Source organism: Lonchura striata, chromosome 30 (genome assembly GCF_046129695.1).
Source record: "Lonchura striata isolate bLonStr1 chromosome 30, bLonStr1.mat, whole genome shotgun sequence".
Taxonomy (NCBI): domain Eukaryota; kingdom Metazoa; phylum Chordata; class Aves; order Passeriformes; family Estrildidae; genus Lonchura; species Lonchura striata.
In genome coordinates, this window is record NC_134632.1 from 2,860,012 (window position 1) to 2,880,446 (window position 20,435).

A 20,435-nucleotide genomic window follows, 5' to 3' on the forward strand; every position below is an offset into this window, starting at 1 on the left:
ATTAAACCCAAGTGATTAATCACAGAGAGCGGCCATAAAACTCAGCAGAAGCAGGGAGAGCTGGAGAGGCTCCGGAGCAGGGCTGGGCTTCCAGCAGGATTTGGATTTGGGATTGGATTTGGGATTTCCCTGGTTTCTGAGTTCCCTTTCGGACTGGGAGAAGGATCAGGGGTTTTTTTTTGGCCGGGAATGTTTTCCCAGCTGGATTTTCCTCCAGGACAACCAGGGCTGCTCTCCTTGGGCTGGAAAACCAGGGCCAGGATTTGCCCAGGGCCTGGAATCCACCTTGGAATGTTTTTGGGATCTTCTTCCACCCCAAAGCTCAGAATCCAGGGGAGCATCCAGGGCTTCATCCCGGGGCTGCACCAGAATTGTTCCCCAAGCAGGGACAGGATGCGGGTGGTGGCTGCAGAGGAGCATCCAGCGATCCCAGCCCTTGGAATTCCAGGCTGGATCTCCACACGGCGATGTGGAGCAGGAGTGCAGGGCTGTCCCGCTTCTCGGGATGGCTTTGGGTTGGAATTTTCCGTGTTTGGTGTCCCTGAACATGCGTGGGAGTGGCGGCAGCAGAGCCTGAGCTTCCCACGGCTCCGGTCCCGCATTCCCAGCGCACCCCACAGCTCCAATCCTGCATTCCCTCAGCTCCAATCCCGCATTCCCAGAGCATCCCACAGCTCTGGTCCCACATTCCTAGCACACCCCACAGCTCCAATCCTGCATTCCCAGAGCATCCCACAGCTCTGGTCCCACATTCCTAGCACACCCCACAGCTCCAATCCTGCATTCCCAGAGCTCCAATGCTGCATTCCCAGAGCATCCCACAGCTCTGGTCCCGCATTCCCAGCCCATCCCAGGCTCCGATCCCACCGCATTCCCAGCACATCCACAGGTCTGATCTCACATTCCCAGCAGATCCCATGGCTCTGATCCCGCATTCCCAGCGCATTCCAGGCTCCGATCCCACCACATCCCAGGCTCTGATCCCACCGCATTCCCATGGGGCTGATCCTGCATTCCTAGCCCATCCCACAGCTCTGATCCCACATTCCCAGCGCATCCCACAGCTCTGATCCCGCATTCCCAGCGCATCCCACAGCACAAAACTTTCTTCCCCCCAGGAGAGGAAAGCCGGGGACCAGCACGGCTCATCCCGGAACCCGCAAACTTCCATCGCAAAACAGCCCAGGGCCCGCATCCTGCTCCTCATTTTCCCTGCCCCATCCCTTCCTGGCAATTCCAGGGTGTCAAAATCCCGGTGGGAACTCCAGGAGAGGCCAAGGAATGTCCACAACACCCTCCTGTCCCCCGGAGAGCCAGGAAAAGGCTCCTGGGGGACAGGGATGCTGTTTCCACATCCATTTTTAACGAGGGGTGTCCATCTCCCCTTTCTCTGTGGGAACCTGGAGGCATCGCCGTGCTGGGAATGCAAATCCATTTCCAACACTTGATTATTCTTGTTAATAATAATTTTAAAAATTGGCTGGAAAAGGCGTCGCTGACCTTGGCACAAAGAGCGCGCAGGGACTCGGCACCGGGTGGGGTAAATGGGATTTTTGGCCTCATCCCAAATGACCAGCTCCTCCCGGAGCCGGTCATTAATCCCAGGAAATGCCCTGGGGCTTGGGGCAGCGCTGATTTATTAATGCGGGCTCCCATCCCCGGTGTCCCGGGGCCAAATCCTGAAATCATCCCGTGCACCGCTGCCCCTGGCCGAGGGAGCTGCTGCCAGGCTGCGGGGCCGGCGGGGTGTGCTGTGGGTGCTGGGGGATGTGGGTGCTGGGGGATGTGGGTGCTGCAGGATTTGGGTGCTGTGGGATGCAGGAATTGTTGGGATTCGGGTACTGTGGGATTTGGGTGCTGGGGGATGTGGGTGCTGGGGGATGTGGGTGCTGCAGGATTTGGGTGCTGTGGGATGCAGGAATTGTTGGGATTCGGGTACTGTGGGATTTGGGTGCTGGGGGATGTGGGTGCCGCAGGATTGGGGTGCTGTGGAATGCGGGAATTGTTTGGATTCGGGTGCTGAGAGATGCAGGAATTGTTGGGATTTGGGTACTGTGGGATTTGGGTGCTGGGGGATGTGGGTGCCACAGGATTGGGGTGCTGTGGAATGCGGGAATTGTTGAGATGTGGGTGCTGGGGGATTTGGGTGCTGGGGGATTTGGGTGCTGTGGGATGCAGGAATTGTTGGGGTTTGGGTGCTGTGGGATACCAGTGCTGTGGGATTTGGGTGCTGGAGGATGTGGGTGCTGTGGGATTTAGGAACTGCTGGGATTTGGGTGCTGTGGGATGCAGGAATTGCTGGGATTTGGGTGGGATGTGGGTACTGTGGGATTTGGGTGCTGGGGGATGTGGGAGCTACAGGATTTGGGTGCTGTGGGATGAAGGTGCCAAGGGATGCAGGAATTGTTAGGATTTGAGTGCTGTGGGATGCAGGAATTGTTGGGATGCAGGAATTGTTGGGATTTCGGTGCTGTGGGTGCTGTTGGGATGCAGGAGTGAAGGGTGAGGGTGCAGCAGGATGTGGGTCCTATGGGATGCAAGTGATGCAGGATGTGGGTGCTGTGGGATGCAGGAATTGTTGGGATGCAGGAATTGTTGGGATGTGGGTACTGAGAGATTTGGGTTCTGCAGGGTTTGGATCCTGTGGGTGCTGTGGGATTTGGGTTCTGCAGGATGTGGAACCTGTGGGATTTGGGTTTTAAAGGATTTGGGTTCTGCAGGATTTGGGTGCTGTGGGATTTGGGTTTTAAAGGATTTGGGTCCTGCTGGATTTGGGTTTTGCAGGACTTGGATCCTGTGGGTGCTGCAGGATTTGGGTGCTGCAGGATTTGGATCCTGTGGGTGCTGCAGGATTTGGGTGCTGCAGGCACTGGCGAGCCCAGTGGATAATCACCCCCACCTGGATCCAAGGATAACATTTCCTTGTGGATTTGGACCATCCCACAGCCAGGAAACCCCTGTGGGGTGAGCACACCCCTGATCAGTGCAGCACAGCACCCCAAAAATGCGGGGCCACCTGGAAAACCCTCACCCCTTCCCATATTCCCTCCCTTGCTGCAAGGAATTTTCAGCATTCCCTCGCTTCCCCCTTTATCCCACAATTTTTCCCAAATGGAAAAAAACCTCAGCACCTCCTTGTCCCTGCTCCTGCCCTGCTCTTTTTCCACGATCCCGCTCCTTGAAAGCGAAATAAACCCCATTTATCACCGGAACGATTTTCATTTCCCGGCTCTCCGCTGATTTATGGAGCTGCTTCCCGGAGCTGCTGGAAATTCAGGAATGGGCTGGGGGTGGCGAGGGACGCTCGGGGACACCGTGGGCTCCCGGAGAGTCCCGTGGCAGCATGAGCCGGGAAAAGGCTCAAAATAACCCCGGGAGGGGGGAGGTGACAGGGAAGGGACATTTTGCCATCCCACAGCACGGAATCAAACTACGTCAGGGAAGGTTTGGGTTGGATATCAGGAAAAAGTTTTTCACTGAAAGAATAATAAAATACTGGAATTGTTGTCTTGGTTTGAAAAGACAGGAGTCTGTGGAGGAAGGCAAGAGCCTCCTGTGAAATGGAAAAGGTAAAACCCCCTCCCTCCGAATTTCCACAATTTTAAAAAAGGCTCTCAGGCAAAGATATGGGAATGGGAATAAGAGTTCTTTACTAGGAGAAAAGCGAAATAAAAATAATAATAATTAAAAAATGTAATTAGTACAAATGAAACTAGTGATGGAGTCAGAAGCCTGACTCCTCAGAGTGTCAGGATGTTGGGAATAGTCCAGTTAAATGGTGGCTGCTCCTCCTGCAGTGGCAGATTGCTGGAGCAGGGATCTGGAGAAGGGTGGAGTTTTCTCTGGAGGTCTGGGGATGGAGGAGTTGGGCCTGGTCTTCCTCTGGGAATCCAGCAGGAAAGAAGCTGCTCCTCTGGGAATCCAGCGAAGTGCTCCCAGTGTCCCAAAAATGCTGATTTTCTGCAGGTAGGAATGCTTGGCTCCTCCCTCTGGGTGGAGCATCACCCCATGGGCTGATGGAACTTTCCCAGTCATACAGAGTCATTAATGGCCCATTAACAGAAGATATCTCCCCGGAGGGAGACATTGTTCTTGGAGAGATAAGAAAACTGCCCCGCCTCCAACAGATGGCAACAGAATCCCTGCTGATCTTACAAGCCAGGACAATTGCCTTCCCAGGGAGGTGGTGGAATCTCCATCTCTGGATGTGTTTAAAAAAAGACTGGACTTGGCACTTGGTGCTATGGGCTGGTTGTGGTGTCAGGGCATGGGCTGGACTTGGTGATCTCAGAGGTCTCTTCCAGCCTCATTATTCTGGGATTTTGGGTGTGTGAATCCGCGTGTCCTGGCTTGTAAGATCTTTTTTTCCCTTATTTTTCCCCCTTTCCATGTCCCCAGTGGCCACACCAACCTCCACCCTTGGGAGGAAAAAAAAATCAATATCAAGGGGGAGGAATTCAAATTCCCTCACCTTGCTCTGAGTGCACAAAGGAAACCCCCCCAAAAAAACCCCAAAAAAGGAGAATTTCCCCCAAATCCTCACATCCCAACGAGCAGGGCCGGGAAAAATCAGCTGGGAAAGGCGAGCAGGAATAATTCCTGGAGCAGAAATTTGGGCTAAGCCTGCTATACGTTCCCACAGTTTTCCCTGTGGGGAAGATTTTTCCCTGGATTTCTCCTCAGCTGAGCCGGGTCCTTTCCCTGCAATCTTCCATCCCCAACATTTCTCTGATCATAAATTAGCGATCCTCGCGCTCGGCTCGCTCCGAGCTGTTTCTCTCTTCCCCCTCTGCAGGTTTTTCCACATCCTACAGCGAGGGAAGATCCAAGCTCGGCGTGGTTCTTTTAAAAGATCCATTGGAGTTCCCCCTCCTCCCGTCCTGATCCTCGGCTGCTGCACCCCCTGAACCCCTCCCGAGCAAATCATCCCCCCCAAATCCCACTTGGGAGAGATGGGAGTTAGGTCAAAATTAAAAAAAAAAAAAAAATAAAAATGGGGGAGCGCTGAATTCCCACTGGGATGCTGGATGTGGTCCTTGGAAAATGTGTGATTGAGGCATGGAATTGCCATTCCCGCTGGAATTTTCCTCCTTTTCGTCCCTTTTCCCTGAAGGAGATAATCCCCTGGGAATGAGGGAATTTTCCCTAGAGTGAGATCTCCCCCAAATCCCACTTGGAAGAGCTGGGATTTAGGTAAAATTTTTTTAAAAAACAAACAAAAAAGGGGGAACACTGAATTCCCACTGGGGGAGGGCCTCGTGCCCATATGGATGCTGATCCTTGGAAAATGCGGGATTGCGGCATGGAATTGCCATTCCCACTGGAATTTTCCTCCATGTCGTCCCTTCTCCCTGATCTGATGGGAGAAGATCCCCTGGGAATGAGGGAATTTTCCCTGGAGCGGGATCCGGGATCAGCAGCAGGGTGGGAGAACATTCCCTGCTCTGCTGTCCCCCCCCAAGGAGGTGACACCGCCACAGGGCCACCGCCTCCCTGTCCTGGGATCCTCCATCCCCTCCCAGCACCCCGAACTCCCTTCCCCCCAAAAGGAGCCGCTCCCGGGTTCATCCCGGGCCCGCATTCCCGGCAATTCCCGCTTCCCATCCCGCAGCTTTTCCCAGCCTTTGCCAGGGCTCCTGTTGACAGCACCTAACGCGTGGCTGCTAAAAATAGGATGTGGCAACCACATCTCCCACCCCGGAGCCGCGCAGGGTGCAGGATCCCGATCCCAGAAAAAGGCAGGAAAACCCCGGGATGCTGCAGGAACCCCCAAACCCTCGGGAATGCTGCAGGGAGGGGGCTGAGGCGGAGAAATCTGAATTTTTGCGGATTATTTTTATACAGCTCGAGGGGGAGGGGGACGTGGAAAAAAACAAGAAATGTGTTTGCTGCATTTTGCTGCGTTTTCCCCTCCTCCTTTTTTTATTTTTTTAATTTTTTTGTTTTGTTTTGTTTTTTTGTTTTTTCAGTGGTGAAGGGGAAAATGGGGAGAAGAAAAGCTCAGGCTGTTCCCCTCATCCCGTTCCCATTCCCATTGTTGAGTTTCCCTGGAGGGACCCCAGAGCTGTCTGCACCTCAGGGATAATTCATGGGTGTCCCTTCCATCCCCTGCTCCCACCTAATCAATCCCAGCACTGGGATATTCTGGAAAAATAAAGGGGAAAAACTCCACAATTGGAGCAGCATCATTAATAATCAGAATAATCTGTTAATCCCAGGGGGAATTAATGACTCCAGCAATGACCCCATTGGGATTGGGGCAGGAAAATGAGGTTTTGGTCATTCTGGGGGATCTTCCCTGATTTTCCAGGGCCCAGGAGGATGAAAAGTTCCATCAAGGGACACCAGGGGACGGTTCTGTCCCCACGTGGTGGCCAAAGGGGAAAAGGGAGAAGGAATTTGGGTGGGAGCAGGGAGAAAATTGGGAATGTGGATTTGGAGGGGGACACTGCCGGGCAGAGGGGATGGAGGAACTCCTGGGCACGCACAGGGTCCCCAGGATGTCACCTCAGGGGTGTCACACAGTGTCCCCAGGGATGCCACACAGAGTTGTCCAAAGATGTCACCCCGTCCCTCAGGGTTGTCACACGCTGTCCCTGTGCGATGTCACACGCATTGCCAGGGATGTGACACTCTGTCCCCCAAGGATGTCACCCAGGGCACCCAGGGGTGTCACAGAGTCCCCCAAGGATGTGACAGAGAGTCCCCCAGAGATGTCACACGCTGTCCCTGAGGGATGTCACACGCATCGCCAGGGATGTGACACAAGGTCCCTCAGGGATGTCACACACTGTCCCTGAGGGGTGTCATGCGCTGTCCCCCAGGGGTGTCACACTCGGCCCCCAGGGATGTCACACATAGTCCCCCAAAAATGTCCCACGCTGTCCCCCAGGGGTGTCACACTCTGTCTCCCAGGGATGTCGCCCGCTGTCCTCCAGGGGTGTCACACAGCTCCCTCAGGGATGTCACCCGGAGCCCTCAGGGATGTCACACAGCCCCCAGGAATGTCACCCAGAGCCCCCAGGAGTGTCACAGTCAGCCCCCAGGGATGTCACCCACTGTCCCTTACAGCTGTCACCCAGAGCCCCCGGGGATGTCACCCAGAGCCCCCCGAGCCCCAGAGCCCCCCGAGGTGTCCCCGGAGTCCCCAGGGATGTCCCCCGGAGCCCCCAGGGATGTCCCCCGGACCCCCCGGGATGTCCCCCGGAGCCCCCCGATGTGTCCCCCGCTGTCCCAGCTCCTCCCAGCCCCAGCGAGGCCCGTGCGGTGCCCCCCGAGCGGAGCGGGTCCCGCTCCCCGGGGCTCGGAGCGTTCGCAGAATTCCCCGGCTGAATTTTGGGGCTGGGAGCGGAGCGGGGAGGGGCGGGACGGAGGAGGAGGAGGAGGAGGAGGGGGAGGAAGAGAAGGAGAGGAGGGGGCGGGGGCCATATGGAGCAGCCGCAGGATGCGGAGCCGGCGCTGCCAGAGCCGAGCGATCGATTTGTGCCAGCCCAGCCCCGCCGGGGGAAGGTGACCTTGAGCGGCAGAGCCACACGGCAGGGCCAGGAATCCACCCGGGAATGTTCCCCGGGCGAGGGAGAAGGGATGGAGGGCAGGACAGGGATGAAACCCCCCCGGGGAGGGCTCTGTGCCCTCCTGGCTGCTCCAGGACAGATCCCGGCGCCTGGGGACAGTCCCTGCCCACGGAGGGGACGAGTGGCAGGAGGCGGTGGCAGTTCCCAGCGAGGACACGAGGGCGCGATCAATAACTGCCCCAATAATCAATAACCGACCCCAAACCAGCCCCAGCTCGGCCTCTCCTGCCCCACCCTGGTCCCTCCTCCCTGGGGGTGGCAGGGACACAAAAGCCACCCAAAGGCACCCGCCCTGAACCTCAACTCTCCCAGCAAAGCCCCGACAGAGCCGTTCACTGCTCTGGGGAATTTGGGAGTTCTGTAAATCCGGGAGCCATCCCCGCGCTGCCCTCACCCTCCTGCCGCAGCCCAGCCCCCGCAGCTCCTCTGAGCCCTTCCCCGGAGCATTCCCGGGCTGTTCCCGAGCCCGGCGAGCATTCCCGGGAGAAGCGGAGGTTCCAGGAGGGAAGGTCCGGCATTCCCGGCGCTGCCTTTGCCCTCTAGCGGGACCAACGCGAAGGACCCGGCGGGGAAAAAATCGGCCAAAAATCCACCCCGCTGGAGCCGGATTTGCAGAAATCCCAACTTTTCCAAAAGAAATGAGGAGCTCCGAGGCGGGGTTGCTGCAGGAGAGTTGGGATTTAGGAGCGTTGTCTTGCCTTGGGTGGCTTTGGGGTCCCCTCAGCCAGGATGGGACGGGGGGGGGTCCCACCTTTTCCAGAGCTCTGGAGGGGCAGAGGTGGGGCTGGATTTGGGGAGGGGGTGCTGGGGGCTCCATCCCGTGGGATCAGCGGGATGAAGGCTGGTGGGAAGGTGTTGGAAGGGTGGGTGGGGATGGAGGAGGACGCGGGGGCAACGGATCCGCAGGCTCGAGGGTGACACGACAACAGCGGCTCCAAATCCTGGAATTCTGGATCAAACAACTCCAAATTCCCATTTCCCAAGGATTTTGGGCCAACAATCCACGCCTGGGCTGGGTTTTGCATGGAAAAGGGGAGAGAGGAGGTGCCCACACCGTGCCAGCGCCGCAGGCGCCGCGTCCCCACGGATGAGGAGCCGGATCCTCTTCCCAAGTTTTCTCCAGCCGCCTTCGGATGCCTCCCCGGGCTCCGAGGATGTGGGCTGAGCTCCGTGGTTTCACTTCAGGGTTTTGGATTCTCCAGGGATGTGTCATCCCCCTCGAGGTGTTCCTTACATGTGGATAAAAATACAAGGGATGAATACATCGCCTCGGAAATATCCCACACCGCTGGGCAGCTCCTCCTCTGCGGGGAGCTGGGATCATCCCGGAGATTTCGGCTCCAGGCTCAGGGACTTGGGGATCTCCGGGTTTCTCTGTGGTTCCAAATTCATAGGTACTGTCCCAAATCCATGGATAACATCCCAAATCCACTGACATCATTCCAAATCCATGAATACCATTGCAAATCCAGGGATGTCCTCCTAAATCCATGGGCACCATCCCAAACCCATGGATAACATCCCAAATCCATTTATACCCTCCCAAATCCATGGATACCTTCCCAAATCCATGAGCACCATCCTAAATCTAGGAATGCCCTCCCAAATCCAGGGATGTCCTCCCAAATCTATGAATGCCATCCCAAATCCATGGACACCATCCTAAATCCATGGATACCCTCCAAAATCCATGGATACTATCCCAAATCCATGGATACCCTTCAAAATCCATGGATACTGTCCCAAATCCATCAATACCATCCCAAATCCATGGATGCCATCCCAAATCCATGGATGCCATCCCAAATCCATGGATACTGTCCCAAATTCATAGTTACACTCACAAATCCACGGGTACCGCCCCAAATGCAGGGATACCCTCCCAAATCCATGGGCACCCTCCCAAATCTAAGGATGCCCTCCCAAATCCAGGGATCTCCTCCCAAACCCATGGATACCATGGCATGCACTGCTCTCAGGGCGGTGTTTACATTTTATGTCAAAAACAACGTGTGCCACGTTTACAATAACCTGCCAAACTCTGTCATTTATGTTGGGCAGTGTGTCCCTACCTTAAACCAACAGAAAAGTGTCACCATCACAGCAAGACATGGAGGAGAAGGAGAAGGAGAAGGAGAAGGAGAAGGAGAAGGAGAAGGAGAAGGAGAAGGAGAAGGAGAAGGAGAAGGAGAAAGAAGGAGAAGGAGAAGGAGAAGGAGAAGGAGAAGGAGAAGGAGAAGGAGAAGGAGAAGGAGAAGGAGAAGGAGAAAGGAGAAGGAGAAGGAGAAGGAGAAGGAGAAGGAGAAGGAGAAGGAGAAGGAGAAGGAGAAGGAGAAGGAGAAGGAGAAGGAGAAGGAGAAGGAGAAGGAGAAGGAGAAGGAGGTCAGGACACACCCAAATCCCTCCATTTTGTCCCCTTGAACCCCATTTTAAAAAGCCCCAAAATTCTAATTTTTCACCCCGTGTTAATTCAACATCCACACCACTCAAACCCTTGTGGTTTGTAATTCCTTATACAAAATTGGCAGCTTTTTCCATGGGCTAAAATTGAAGCCACAGGTGTTTTTGACTTCGTGTCAGGGTCTCTGAGCCCCCTCCAGGGTCTGGAGACAGCCAGGGCAGCCAGAGGGATGTCCTGGATTCCAACAGCTCTGGAGGGAATGAGGGAGAAGCGGGATGAAGGGAAAATCCAACTTTGCAAATCCAAGCAAAGCTGCTGGGCTGGGTCTGCATTCCCAGCTTCTCTCACTGTCAAGAACAAGGCTTTGAATGCATTTTAAAACCTTTATTTTACTTTCTTTTTATTTTACGCATTTGCCCTGGGATGGAAGACCTCCACTTCCACATTTTCCGTGGAGCAGCGGGGTCTGAGCGCTGTGGGACGGGATCTGGGAACATTTTCCTGTGTCTGCAGCAGCGGGGGCTCAGGAGAAGCGGCCGGTGGGCAGGCGGGGCAGGCAGGAGAAGGCGCTGGCGAAGAGGCTGAGGTTGATGGGGTTCCCGTCCAGGCGGATGTCCTCGAGCGCCCGGCGGATCTGGCCCTGCTCCTGGCGGTCACAGAACGTGTCCTCGTGCATCGTCCGGATGTTGTTGTTCTGCGGGCACGCAAAGCGGACCCGAGTCACGGGAGCAGGAGAGGAGGAGAACCAGGACAAGGACCAGGACCAGGGCCAGGACCACGACCAGGACCATGACCAGGATCAGGAAGAGGACTGGGAAAAAGACCAGGACCAGGAAGAGGACCAGGAAAAGACCAGGACCAGGACCAGGAAAAGGACCGTGACCAGGGCTAGGACCAGGAAAAGGACCAGGACTAGGGAAAGGACCAGGGCAAGGACCAGGACCAGGATCAGGACCAGGACAAGGACCAGGACCAGGACTAGGAAAAGACTAGGACCAGGAAAAGGACCGTGACCAGGGCTAGGACCAGGAAAAGGACCAGGACTAGGAAAAGGACCAGGGCAAGGACCAGGACCAGGACCAGGACAAGGACCAGGACCAGGAAAAGGACCAGGACTAGGAAAAGGACTGTGACCAGGGCTAGGACCAGGAAAAGGACCAGGACCAGCAAAAAGACCAGGACCAGACCCAGGACCATGACCAGAACCAGGGCCAGGATCAGGGCCAAGACCAGGACCAGGACCATAAAAAGGACCAGGACCAGGGCCAGGAAAAGGACCAGGATCAGGGCCAGGGCCAGGACTAGGAAAAGGACCAAGAATAGGACCAGGACCAGGAAAAGGACCAGGACTAGGACTCAGACCAGGGCTAGAACCAGGACCAGGACCAGAAAAGGACCAGGGCTAGAGCCAGGACCAGGACCAGGAAAAGAAAAAGGACAATGAAGAGGAGGAGAAGGAGGAGGAGGAGGGGGAGGAAGATCTGCTAAACTCAGGTAAACCTCATCCCACCTGGAGGTGCAGGGAAAGGGACAAATCTGAGTCAAAGGGATGAGGAGGCTGAGCAGGCCCAGGCCTAGGCCCAGGATAAGGAGGACCAGGACCAGGAAGAAGAGGATGAGGAGAAGGAGGAGGAGGAGGAGGAGGAGGAGCGGGATGAGGGCTCTGCTAGGCTCAGGTACAGGCCAACCCTGTCCCACCTGGAGGTGCAGGGAGCGCAGGCTCTCGGGAAGGGGCACCGGGATAAAATCCAGCTGGTTATCGGAGAGATGGAGGAACTGCAGCTGCTTCAGGTCCTGCGGGGAGAGGGCAGAGGGGAACCCCTAAAGATGAACCCAAATAGAGATGGACCCCTAAAGAGGGGATCTCCTAAAAATGAACCCAAATAGAGATGAACCCCTAAAGAGGAGCCCCCAAAGATGAACCCCCAGGAGATGAACAATGATCCCCCTAGAGATGAACTCCCTAGAGATGAACCGCTAGAGACGAACCCTTAAAGACGACCCCAAAAGATGAACTCCCCTAAACAGGAACCTTCCTAGACATGAATCTCCCAAGAGATGAACCCCTAGAAATGAACCAATGAACCCCCTGGAGATGAACCCCCTAAAGATGAATCCCACTAAAGTTGACTCTCCCCTAGAGATGAAACCCCAATAGAGATTAAACCCCAATAGGGATGAAACCACAACAGAGATAAAACCCCAAAAGAGATTAAACCCCAATAGAGATTAAACCCTGAAAGAGATGAAGCCCCAGTAGGGATGAAACCCTAATAGGGATGAAGCCCCAATAGGGATTAAACCCCAGTAGGGATAAAACCCCAATAGAGATAAAACCCCAATAGGGATGAAACCCCAATAGAGAAGACCCCTCTGGATCTGACCTCCCTAGAGCTGACCCCCCTGGAGCTGACCCCCCTGGAGTTGACCCCTTGTCCCACCCCTCCTCACCCCTGTCCCCACTCCGGAGCAGGGACCCACCCGGAAGGCCTCGGGGCGCAGCCCGGCGCTGGCGATGCGGTTGTGGCGGACATCCAGGTGGACGAGGCTGCGGGGCAGCTCGGGCAGTGCCGGCAGGCGGTTCTCGGGCAGCAGCAGCTCCTGCAGCCGGGGCAGCCGCCGGAATGCGTCCGCGTCCACCCACGAGATGGAATTGCTGCTCAGGTCGATGCGCTCCAGCTTCTCTGAGGGGAGGACGAGAAGAGGGACAAAGCCAGGATGGTTTAGTCACCTCATTCCCTGTGGGAATCCAGAGATTCCCTCTGGCTGCCCTGGGACCCTGGCAGGGGTCAGGAACCCCCCTGGACAGAGCCCCCAGAGACACTGGCTGTGATCTCTGGCCATGGAAAAAAGTTTTCAGTCTTACAGGATGAATTACAAGCTCTGAGGGTTTGATATAAGTAATAATTAACCCTACAAAACCCCAAATATACCTGTTCAATATCCCAATTAATGAACCCTACAAAACCTTCAAAACCATACTTGCTAAATATCCCAATTACTTAACCCTACAAAATCATCAAAACTCAAATATAACTATACCTGTTAAAGATCCCAATTAATTAACCCTATTAAAACCATCAAAACCCAAATACACCTGTTCAATATCCCAATTAATGAACCTTATAAAACCCAATTCTAGGTGTGCCCGTCACCACCAGGCTAAAACTCTGCTTTTTTTACTTTTAAACTTATTCTTCCCATAAAATCCTGCACTTCAACTTCCCTCCTCTGAGGCCGCTGTGGGGGATTTGTCTCCCGGGTTCCCCAAGTGGTGACCCCGACGTGCCGGGGCCTCTGTGGGGGATTTTGGTGACCCTGATGCACCGAGGCCGCTGTGGGAGATTTTGGTGACCCCGACGTGCCAAGTCCACTGTTGGGATTATGGTGACCCCGACATGCCAAGTCCACTGTTGGGGTTATGGTGACCCCGATGTGCTGAGGCTGCTGTGGGGGATTTGGTGACCCCAACATGCCGAGGCCACTGTGGGGATTTTGATGACCCCGACGCAATGAGGTCACTGCAGGGGATTTTGGTGACCCCAACGCACCGAGGCCGCTGAAGTCGGCGGCGCGGACAGCCTCGATGCGGTTGAAGCGGGCGTACAGGTACGCGGTGTCCGGGGGCAGCGCCGGGATCTGCTCCAGCTCGGTGTCGTCGCAGTACACCGAGGTGCCGAGGCACAGGCACAGCTGGCAGCTGTGCAGCCCTGCGGGTGCGTGGAAATAAAGTCTGACCCCATAAAATACCCCACAACAGCGGGAGGAGCCCACTCGGCTGTGGGGATGTGGCTTTGTGGCACACAGAGATGTCACAGCCTCCTGACCCCATAAAATACCCCAGAACAACACAGGGACATGCTCACACTGTGAGGACACAAAATCCATGTCACTAAACCTGTCATAGACCCCAACCCCACAAAATGCCCCACAACAGTGGGATCTACCCACCCTGTCATGGGGACATGGATCTGTGACACCCAGAGCTGTCACAGCCCCGCAGCACCCAGGGAAGGGACAGAAACTCCCAGAAAAAAAAACCAAAACCCAAACTGTTAAAAAATGAAGTGCCCAGGATCAAATCCCTCCTGCAGGAGGAGGGGAGATTAAAGCCCCCAAATTCAGCTTTTTACACCCAAAGCTCTCCTGGCCCCCTTAATTTTCCCACTGGAGGAAGAAGAACTCAACAAAATTCTTTTGGATCAAGAAAAAATCTGTCTCAGCTGCCCCCAAGGCCCCAGCACGGGGGGCAGGAGGGGTAAAACCAAGCCCCCCCTCCCACCCCTTCAAGGGGGCTTCAAAGCAGCTCAGCACCGATTTCCTTTCTCCTCCCACTTAATTTTTCTTGGCCTGGAGTGACAGAAAAGGAATAAAGATATTTATCCTCGCTGCAGGATTTTAATTGTCACTAATCTAATTGCCTCTGTCGCAAAGGCTCTGCTCATTAAAGCCTCGCTGCTTTGCTGGAGTTCATTTTTTCCCCAGTAATTTCTTTCTCTGCAGCCCTCCTGCCTCGCTGTGCCAGCAGATGCAACCCCAAAACCCTGCAAAGAGCTGCTGGCAGCACCAAAATTCCCATTTTTCCCCCCAAAACTCCACTCGGGGATGCATCCCAAGGGAACACAACTCACCCTGCCCGGGGATGGGCGCTGGGGGCACGGGGCCAGCACTGCTCGGGGGCTGTGGTTTTGGGGTTCCAGCCGTGGTTTCACCCAGCCCTGGGAGGGGTTTGCGGTCCTTGGGGCGAGGAGCCAAGGTGCCAACCTCGATCTGCAAACACAGCTGGGTGTGAGGGGGGGTGGGTGACTTGTGTCCTTGTCCCCTCCGGGGTGGTGGCACCGGTCAGGGTTACAGGTTGGGATCATGAATTCCTTCTTGGGAAGCTCCACAGGCTCTCCAAGGAACCCCCCTGGCCCAGAGGGATGAAGGAATCCTCACATCCAGGAGCTGGCAGAGCTTTGGCTCGGGTAAAACCTTGCCCAGCGCCGGGAGAGCTGCCAGGGCTGCTGCTGCCAGGAGCTGCCGTGCCTCATCCATCCCTGGCACCAAATCCCTGTCCCGGGGGCTCTCCTGTGTCCCCCTCACCTTCGAGACAAGGTCCTTGTAGTCGTAGAGCTCCTCGTAGTTGCTCAGGTCCAGGATGTCCCCGTAGTTATCCAAGGTCACCTCGTAGTTGCCCAGATCCAGGTTTTCATAGAGGGTCAGCTCAGCCTTGGGCTTGTCCACCTTCATCCTCTTCTCAGCTGGGACAGCCCAAAGTGTCCCCAAGCACAGGCTGGCCACACCCAGCCAGCCCAGGGGACACATCCTGCCCCGGCTGGGGTCACCGTGCCTGGGGATGGGACCTGGATGGGTCACCAAGGGCTGGGTGGGTCACCAAGGGACCTGGAATGGCCACCAAGGGACCGGGAATGGCCACTAAGGGCTTGATGGGTCACCAAGGGCTGGATGGGTCACCAAGGGCTGGATCGGTCACCAAGGGACCTGCAATGGTCACCGAGGGACCTGAAATGGTCACCAAGGGCTGGATGTGGGGACGGGATGTGGCTGAGCCAGCCCTGGGGTGAGTGGGACAGACAGCCCCAATCCCGGGAGGGGACAGAGAGACCCCAAACCCCGGGGTGGACGGGACAGAGGGGACCCAACCCCTGGGGGGGACAGGCAGACCCCAACCCCTGGGGGGGACAGGCAGCCTCAACCCCTGGCAGAGACAGGCAGCCCCTTCCCAGAGAGGACAGACAGCCCCAGCCCCAGAGGGGACAGACAGCCCCCGGCCCTGGGGACCTTCCGTGACCCTTTTCAGCGCGTTTCACGCTCGGCTGTGCAGGAGAGGCCCCGCGGGGCTGCCGGGGCTGCCCGGATCTCCCAGCCCCGGGGAGTGCGGAGGGGTCGGGAGGGGATGGGGGGGTCGGGAGGGGAAAGAGGGGTTGGAAAAGGATAAGGAGTTGGGAAAGGATGAGGGGCTCGGGATGTGATGAGGGACTCAGGAGGTGATGAGGGACTCGGGAGGTGATGAGGGGCTCGGGAGGTGATGAGGGGCTCGGGAGGTGATGAGGGGCTCGGGAGGTGATGAGGGACTCAGGAGGTGATGAGGGGCTCGGGAGGTGATAAAGGGGTCCCGGCGCTCGTGGCAATGGGTGGAACTGGCCACTGGCCCATCAAGCCCAGTGGCCAGGGCCCAGGGGCCCTGGAACTGCTGCTCCCCACTTCTGCTCCCACATCCAGGTCTAAATCCCAGTCTCAATCTGCTTTTCCAACACCCTGGTGGGCCAGAGGCCACAGGATCCATGTGACAGCACGGGGACCCCCCCCCACAGTCCTGGCAGCTCCACATCCAAACCCTCCAGGGCCCATTCCCACAGAATTCCCTCCCATGGGACACCCACGGCAGAGCAGGGGGAGGGTCCCGGCCCCCTCCAGCCTCTCCCAAATCCCAAATCCCAAATCTCAAATCTCAAATCCACCACCCAGCCCAGAGTTTTTTTTCACTCCATCCTGAGGATGCTGCTCCCAAATTCCTGCTGTTTTCCCCCAAATCCACCCTTCCCCAGTGCGCTGAGCCCCCTGCACCCCCCAAACCCTCCCATCCCCCAGCTGCCCCAGCCTGGGGGGCTCTGGAGGAGCCAAACGAAGCCGGGACAGACGTACCCCCGTCCTTCCTCCTCCTCCTCCTCCTCCTCCCGTGGGCTGCAGGGGCTGGGGAAGGGATGCCGGGCTTTTAAGGCACGGAGAGGAGGAGGAGGAGGAGAGGAGGAGGAGGAGAAGGAGGAGGAGGAGGGGGCTGCTCGGGGGTCTGGCCGAGGGGACAGCCAGGATGCGGCCAATCAAACCGGCTGTCCCCTGCATTGTCCTTGCATTGTCCCCAGGCCCGGCTCCGCTCCAACAGCCCCGTCTGGGGCTGGGAGCGGCGGGATCGGAGGGGAACGAGCGGTGGCAGCTCCCCGGTGTCCCCAGGGGCGGTGGGGGACAGAGCCAGCCCCCAGGGAGGTGGGGAGACAGAGCCAGCGCCACCCCAGGTGGTGCCACCAGGGAGGGACCCGGGCTGTGTCCGACCCCAGGGACGCCCCAAAGCACTCTGGGGGGGTCGTCCCAATGAGCAGCCCAGGGTTTGGGGGGGCTGCAGAGACCCCCAGAGACCCCCCCGGCAGCCGATGGATGGGGACATTGAGCTCAGCCAGCCCAGGTCCCCTCCTGGGGGGCTCAGCACCCCAAAACATCACACACTGAGAGGTTTTGGGGATTTTGGGGGAGCTGGAGCCAGTGTGGGTTCAGGGGGAGGGGCTCAGCACCCCAATCTTCACTCTCTGGGGTGGTTTTGGGATTTTTGGGGACAAGGAGACAGTGTGAGTTCGGGGGGGGGGGGCTCAGCATTGCTCCCCTCATTGGGGCAGGGTGGAAACCCCCCACCCCCACGTCCCCCCGCCCCATGTCCCTGGGGACAGAGGGACCACGACCCTCCTGGGGGAGGTCCCCGCGGGGCTGGCACACCCCAGGAGGGGCAGGGCGAGCACGGCAGCCCCTCCTGGGCATCCTCGTGCCCACCCACGGCCGCGAAAATGTTCCTGTCGCCAGCCGCGCATCGCCCCCCACGCACCCACCCACCCTCCCTGCGCACCCATCTGCTCCGGGGGCGGCCGGGGACACCCCCGCAGCCCCCCAGCCCCCCGTGGGCACCCGCAGCCCCCAGCCCCAGCCGTGTGCCCCCCTCGCTCAGCACGCAGCGCCGCTAATCTTCATTAAGGCGCTCATTAAGCGGCTGGGTGGGCACCGTGACGGAGCCGATGTGGCAGCTGGGGGGGCACAGCGCGGCCGGGGGGCGCTGCTGGCAAGAGACAGGCGGGGCTGGGCCGGGGTCCCCTGGGCAGGGGGTCCCCGGGGGTGAAGGGTCCCAAAAGATGAAGGGCCCCAAAAGATGAAGGGGTCCCCTGGGGTGAAGAGCCCCAAAGGGTGAAGGGGTTCCCTGGGGTGAAGGGTCCCAAAGGACAGTGGGGTCTCTGGGGGTGAAGGGTCCCAAAAGATGAAGGCTCCCAAAGGACAGTGGGGTCCCCAGGGTGAAGGGTCCCAAAGGGTGAAGGGGTTCCCTGGGGTGAAGGGTCCCAAAAGATGAAGGGATCTCCACAAGGGGTCCTCAAGGGCAGTGGGGTCCCCCAGGCAGTGGGGTCCCCAGGGATGAAGTCCCCATAAATGAAGGGATCTCCGGGATGAAGGGGTCCCTGGGAAAGAAGGGGTCCTGGGGAGTGAAGGGTCCCAAAGGGTGAAGGGGTTCCCTGGGGTGAAGACTCCCAAAGGACAGTGGGGTCCCCAGGGTGAAGGGTCCCAAACATTGAAGGGGTCCCCAAGGATGAAGAGTCCCCATAAATGAAGGGATCTCCAGGGGTGAAGGCGTCCTCAAGGACAGTGGGGTCCCCCAGGCAGTGGGGTCCCCCAGGGGTGAAGGGTCCCCCCAGGGTGAAAGGTTCCCAGAGCAATGGGGTCTTTGGGGGTGAAGGGTCCCAGAGGGGTGAAAGGCTTCCAGGGGTGAAGGGTCCCTGAAAAGTGAAGGGTCCCCCAAAGGTGAAGGGTCCCCTGAGGGTGAAGGGTCCCCCAAAGTTGAAAGGTCCCGGGGCAGTGGGGTCCCAGAGGGATGAAGGGTCCCCCAAAGTTGAAAGGTCCCGGGGCAGTGGGGTCCCAGAGGGATGAAGGGTCCCCCAAAGTTGAAAGGTCCCCGGGGCAGTGGGATCCTCGGGGGTGAAGCATCCCCAGGGCAGTGAAGGGTTCCCGGGGGTGAAGGGTCCCTAGGGCAGTGGGGTCTTTGGGGTCTTTGCTTTTCTGTCCTGGCCCCGGAATGATGTCCTGTCCTTGTCCCCACCAGCAGCAGACTCCTCTTGTGCCCCCTCAGCGTTCCCCGCACCGACGGTGTCACCTGGAAGGTTCTGTCACCATCCCAAATGTCCCTGAGTGCCCCCAAAAAGGGTCGCTGCCAGCCCCTCAGAGCAGGAGGTCCCTGCTCAGCACCCACAGATGGGGTTGGGGGGTCACAGGCTGCCAGGGGGATTGACGGGAGCCAGAATTCCCCCTGATCCCAATCCCTGGGAGCAGCTGAGGAGCCCCACCCCTCCAACCCCACTCCTGAGGGGGTCCCAGCCTTGCCCGTGAGCCCACAGGAGCAGCTCCCCACAATGCCAGCCCCAATCCCAACCCCACGGGGGCACCGAGGCTTTGCAGGGAGCGGCTTTGGGGCGCTCAGCTCCCATGGGAGACGGCTCTGACTTCCCCGGGGAGGGAAAATCCCATCGGGAGTGGGGGATTCACGCTGGGGATGGCGGGGGGGGGGGGGGGGTGTGAGTGCCGTGCACATAAAAAACACACACAGAGCCCCTCAGCCCCCCCGGGAGAGGCCCCCTGATTTTGGGATGGGAATGTGACCCCTCGGATGTGGATGCAGGATTTTGGGATGGGAATGTGACCCCATGGATGTGGCCACTAATCCCAGGTTTTACAGGGAAGGATTCAGGATTTTGGGAGTGGGCCGTAACCGCATGGATGTGTCTCTGAATCCTCAGGTTTTACAGGGATGGATTCAGGATTTTGGAATGGGGCTGTGGCCCCATAGATGTGACCCCAGATTTTACAGGGAATTTTGCAGGATGCTGGGATGGGTCTGTGGCACCATGGATGTGGATGCAGGATTTTGGGATGAGGCTGTGACCCCATGGATGTGTCCCTGAATCACAGATTTTTCAGGGAAGTATTCAGGATTCTGGAATGGGGCTGTGACCCCGTGGATGTGGCCCTGAATCCCAGATTTTTCAGGGAAGGATTCAGAATGCTGAGATGAGTCTGTGATCCCCTGGATGTGTCCCTCAATCCCAGATTTTACGCTGCTCCAACCTAACTCTGGACATTTCCAGGAAACCAGGGACATCCACGGATTCTCTGGGAATTCCATCCCAGCCAAGAATTCCTTCCCAAATTCACCATCCCTCCAGCCAAAAACCCCAAGCCCACCAAACCCCAAAAACTTTGGGAGAGTCATCCCCAGGAAAGGAAATTTTGGAGCTGGAAGAAGGCGAGGATGGATCAGGGAGAGGCTCGGGGTCCCTTGTGAATGATTTTATTTCCACTGCTGCAGGGAGTGGGAGTGAAAATCCCATAAAGTTGCCGGGTGGGGAGGTACACGCGGCTTTAGGAACGTCTGTACATTCTACCAGTCTATATACACATCAGATATAAATATCTATAAATCCAGGGGGTCCGTCCGGGTTTAGGGCTGAAACCTGTCCCAGCCAACTGCAGGGAGAGCTGGAAAGGGGATTTGATCATCAGGGAAAACCTCTCATTAATTCGCAATAGGTTTTAATTAATTAATTAATTAATCAAGTAATCAATTAAATTGTATTAATGTAAATTAAAATTTTAAAATATTAATTAATTAATCAAAACATATTAATGTAAATTTAAATTTAAAATTAAGTCATTAA

General features: G+C 57.0%; 1 protein-coding gene across 1 annotated transcript; it reads right to left on the minus strand.

Annotated features, from left to right (window-relative positions):
- Positions 1 to 10,344: 10,344 nt before the first annotated feature.
- On the minus strand, positions 10,345 to 16,629 carry OPTC (opticin). The gene is made up of 7 exons (XM_021538787.2): positions 16,624 to 16,629; positions 15,061 to 15,320; positions 14,607 to 14,745; positions 13,527 to 13,685; positions 12,457 to 12,659; positions 11,674 to 11,769; positions 10,345 to 10,669 (listed from the first exon to the last, which is right to left on the minus strand). The coding sequence occupies exons 2-7, from the start codon at positions 15,280 to 15,282 to the stop codon at positions 10,499 to 10,501; spliced, it is 990 nt and encodes a 329-aa protein (XP_021394462.1). The 5' UTR covers positions 15,283 to 15,320; positions 16,624 to 16,629; the 3' UTR covers positions 10,345 to 10,498.
- Between the last annotated feature and the right edge of the window lie 3,806 nt (positions 16,630 to 20,435).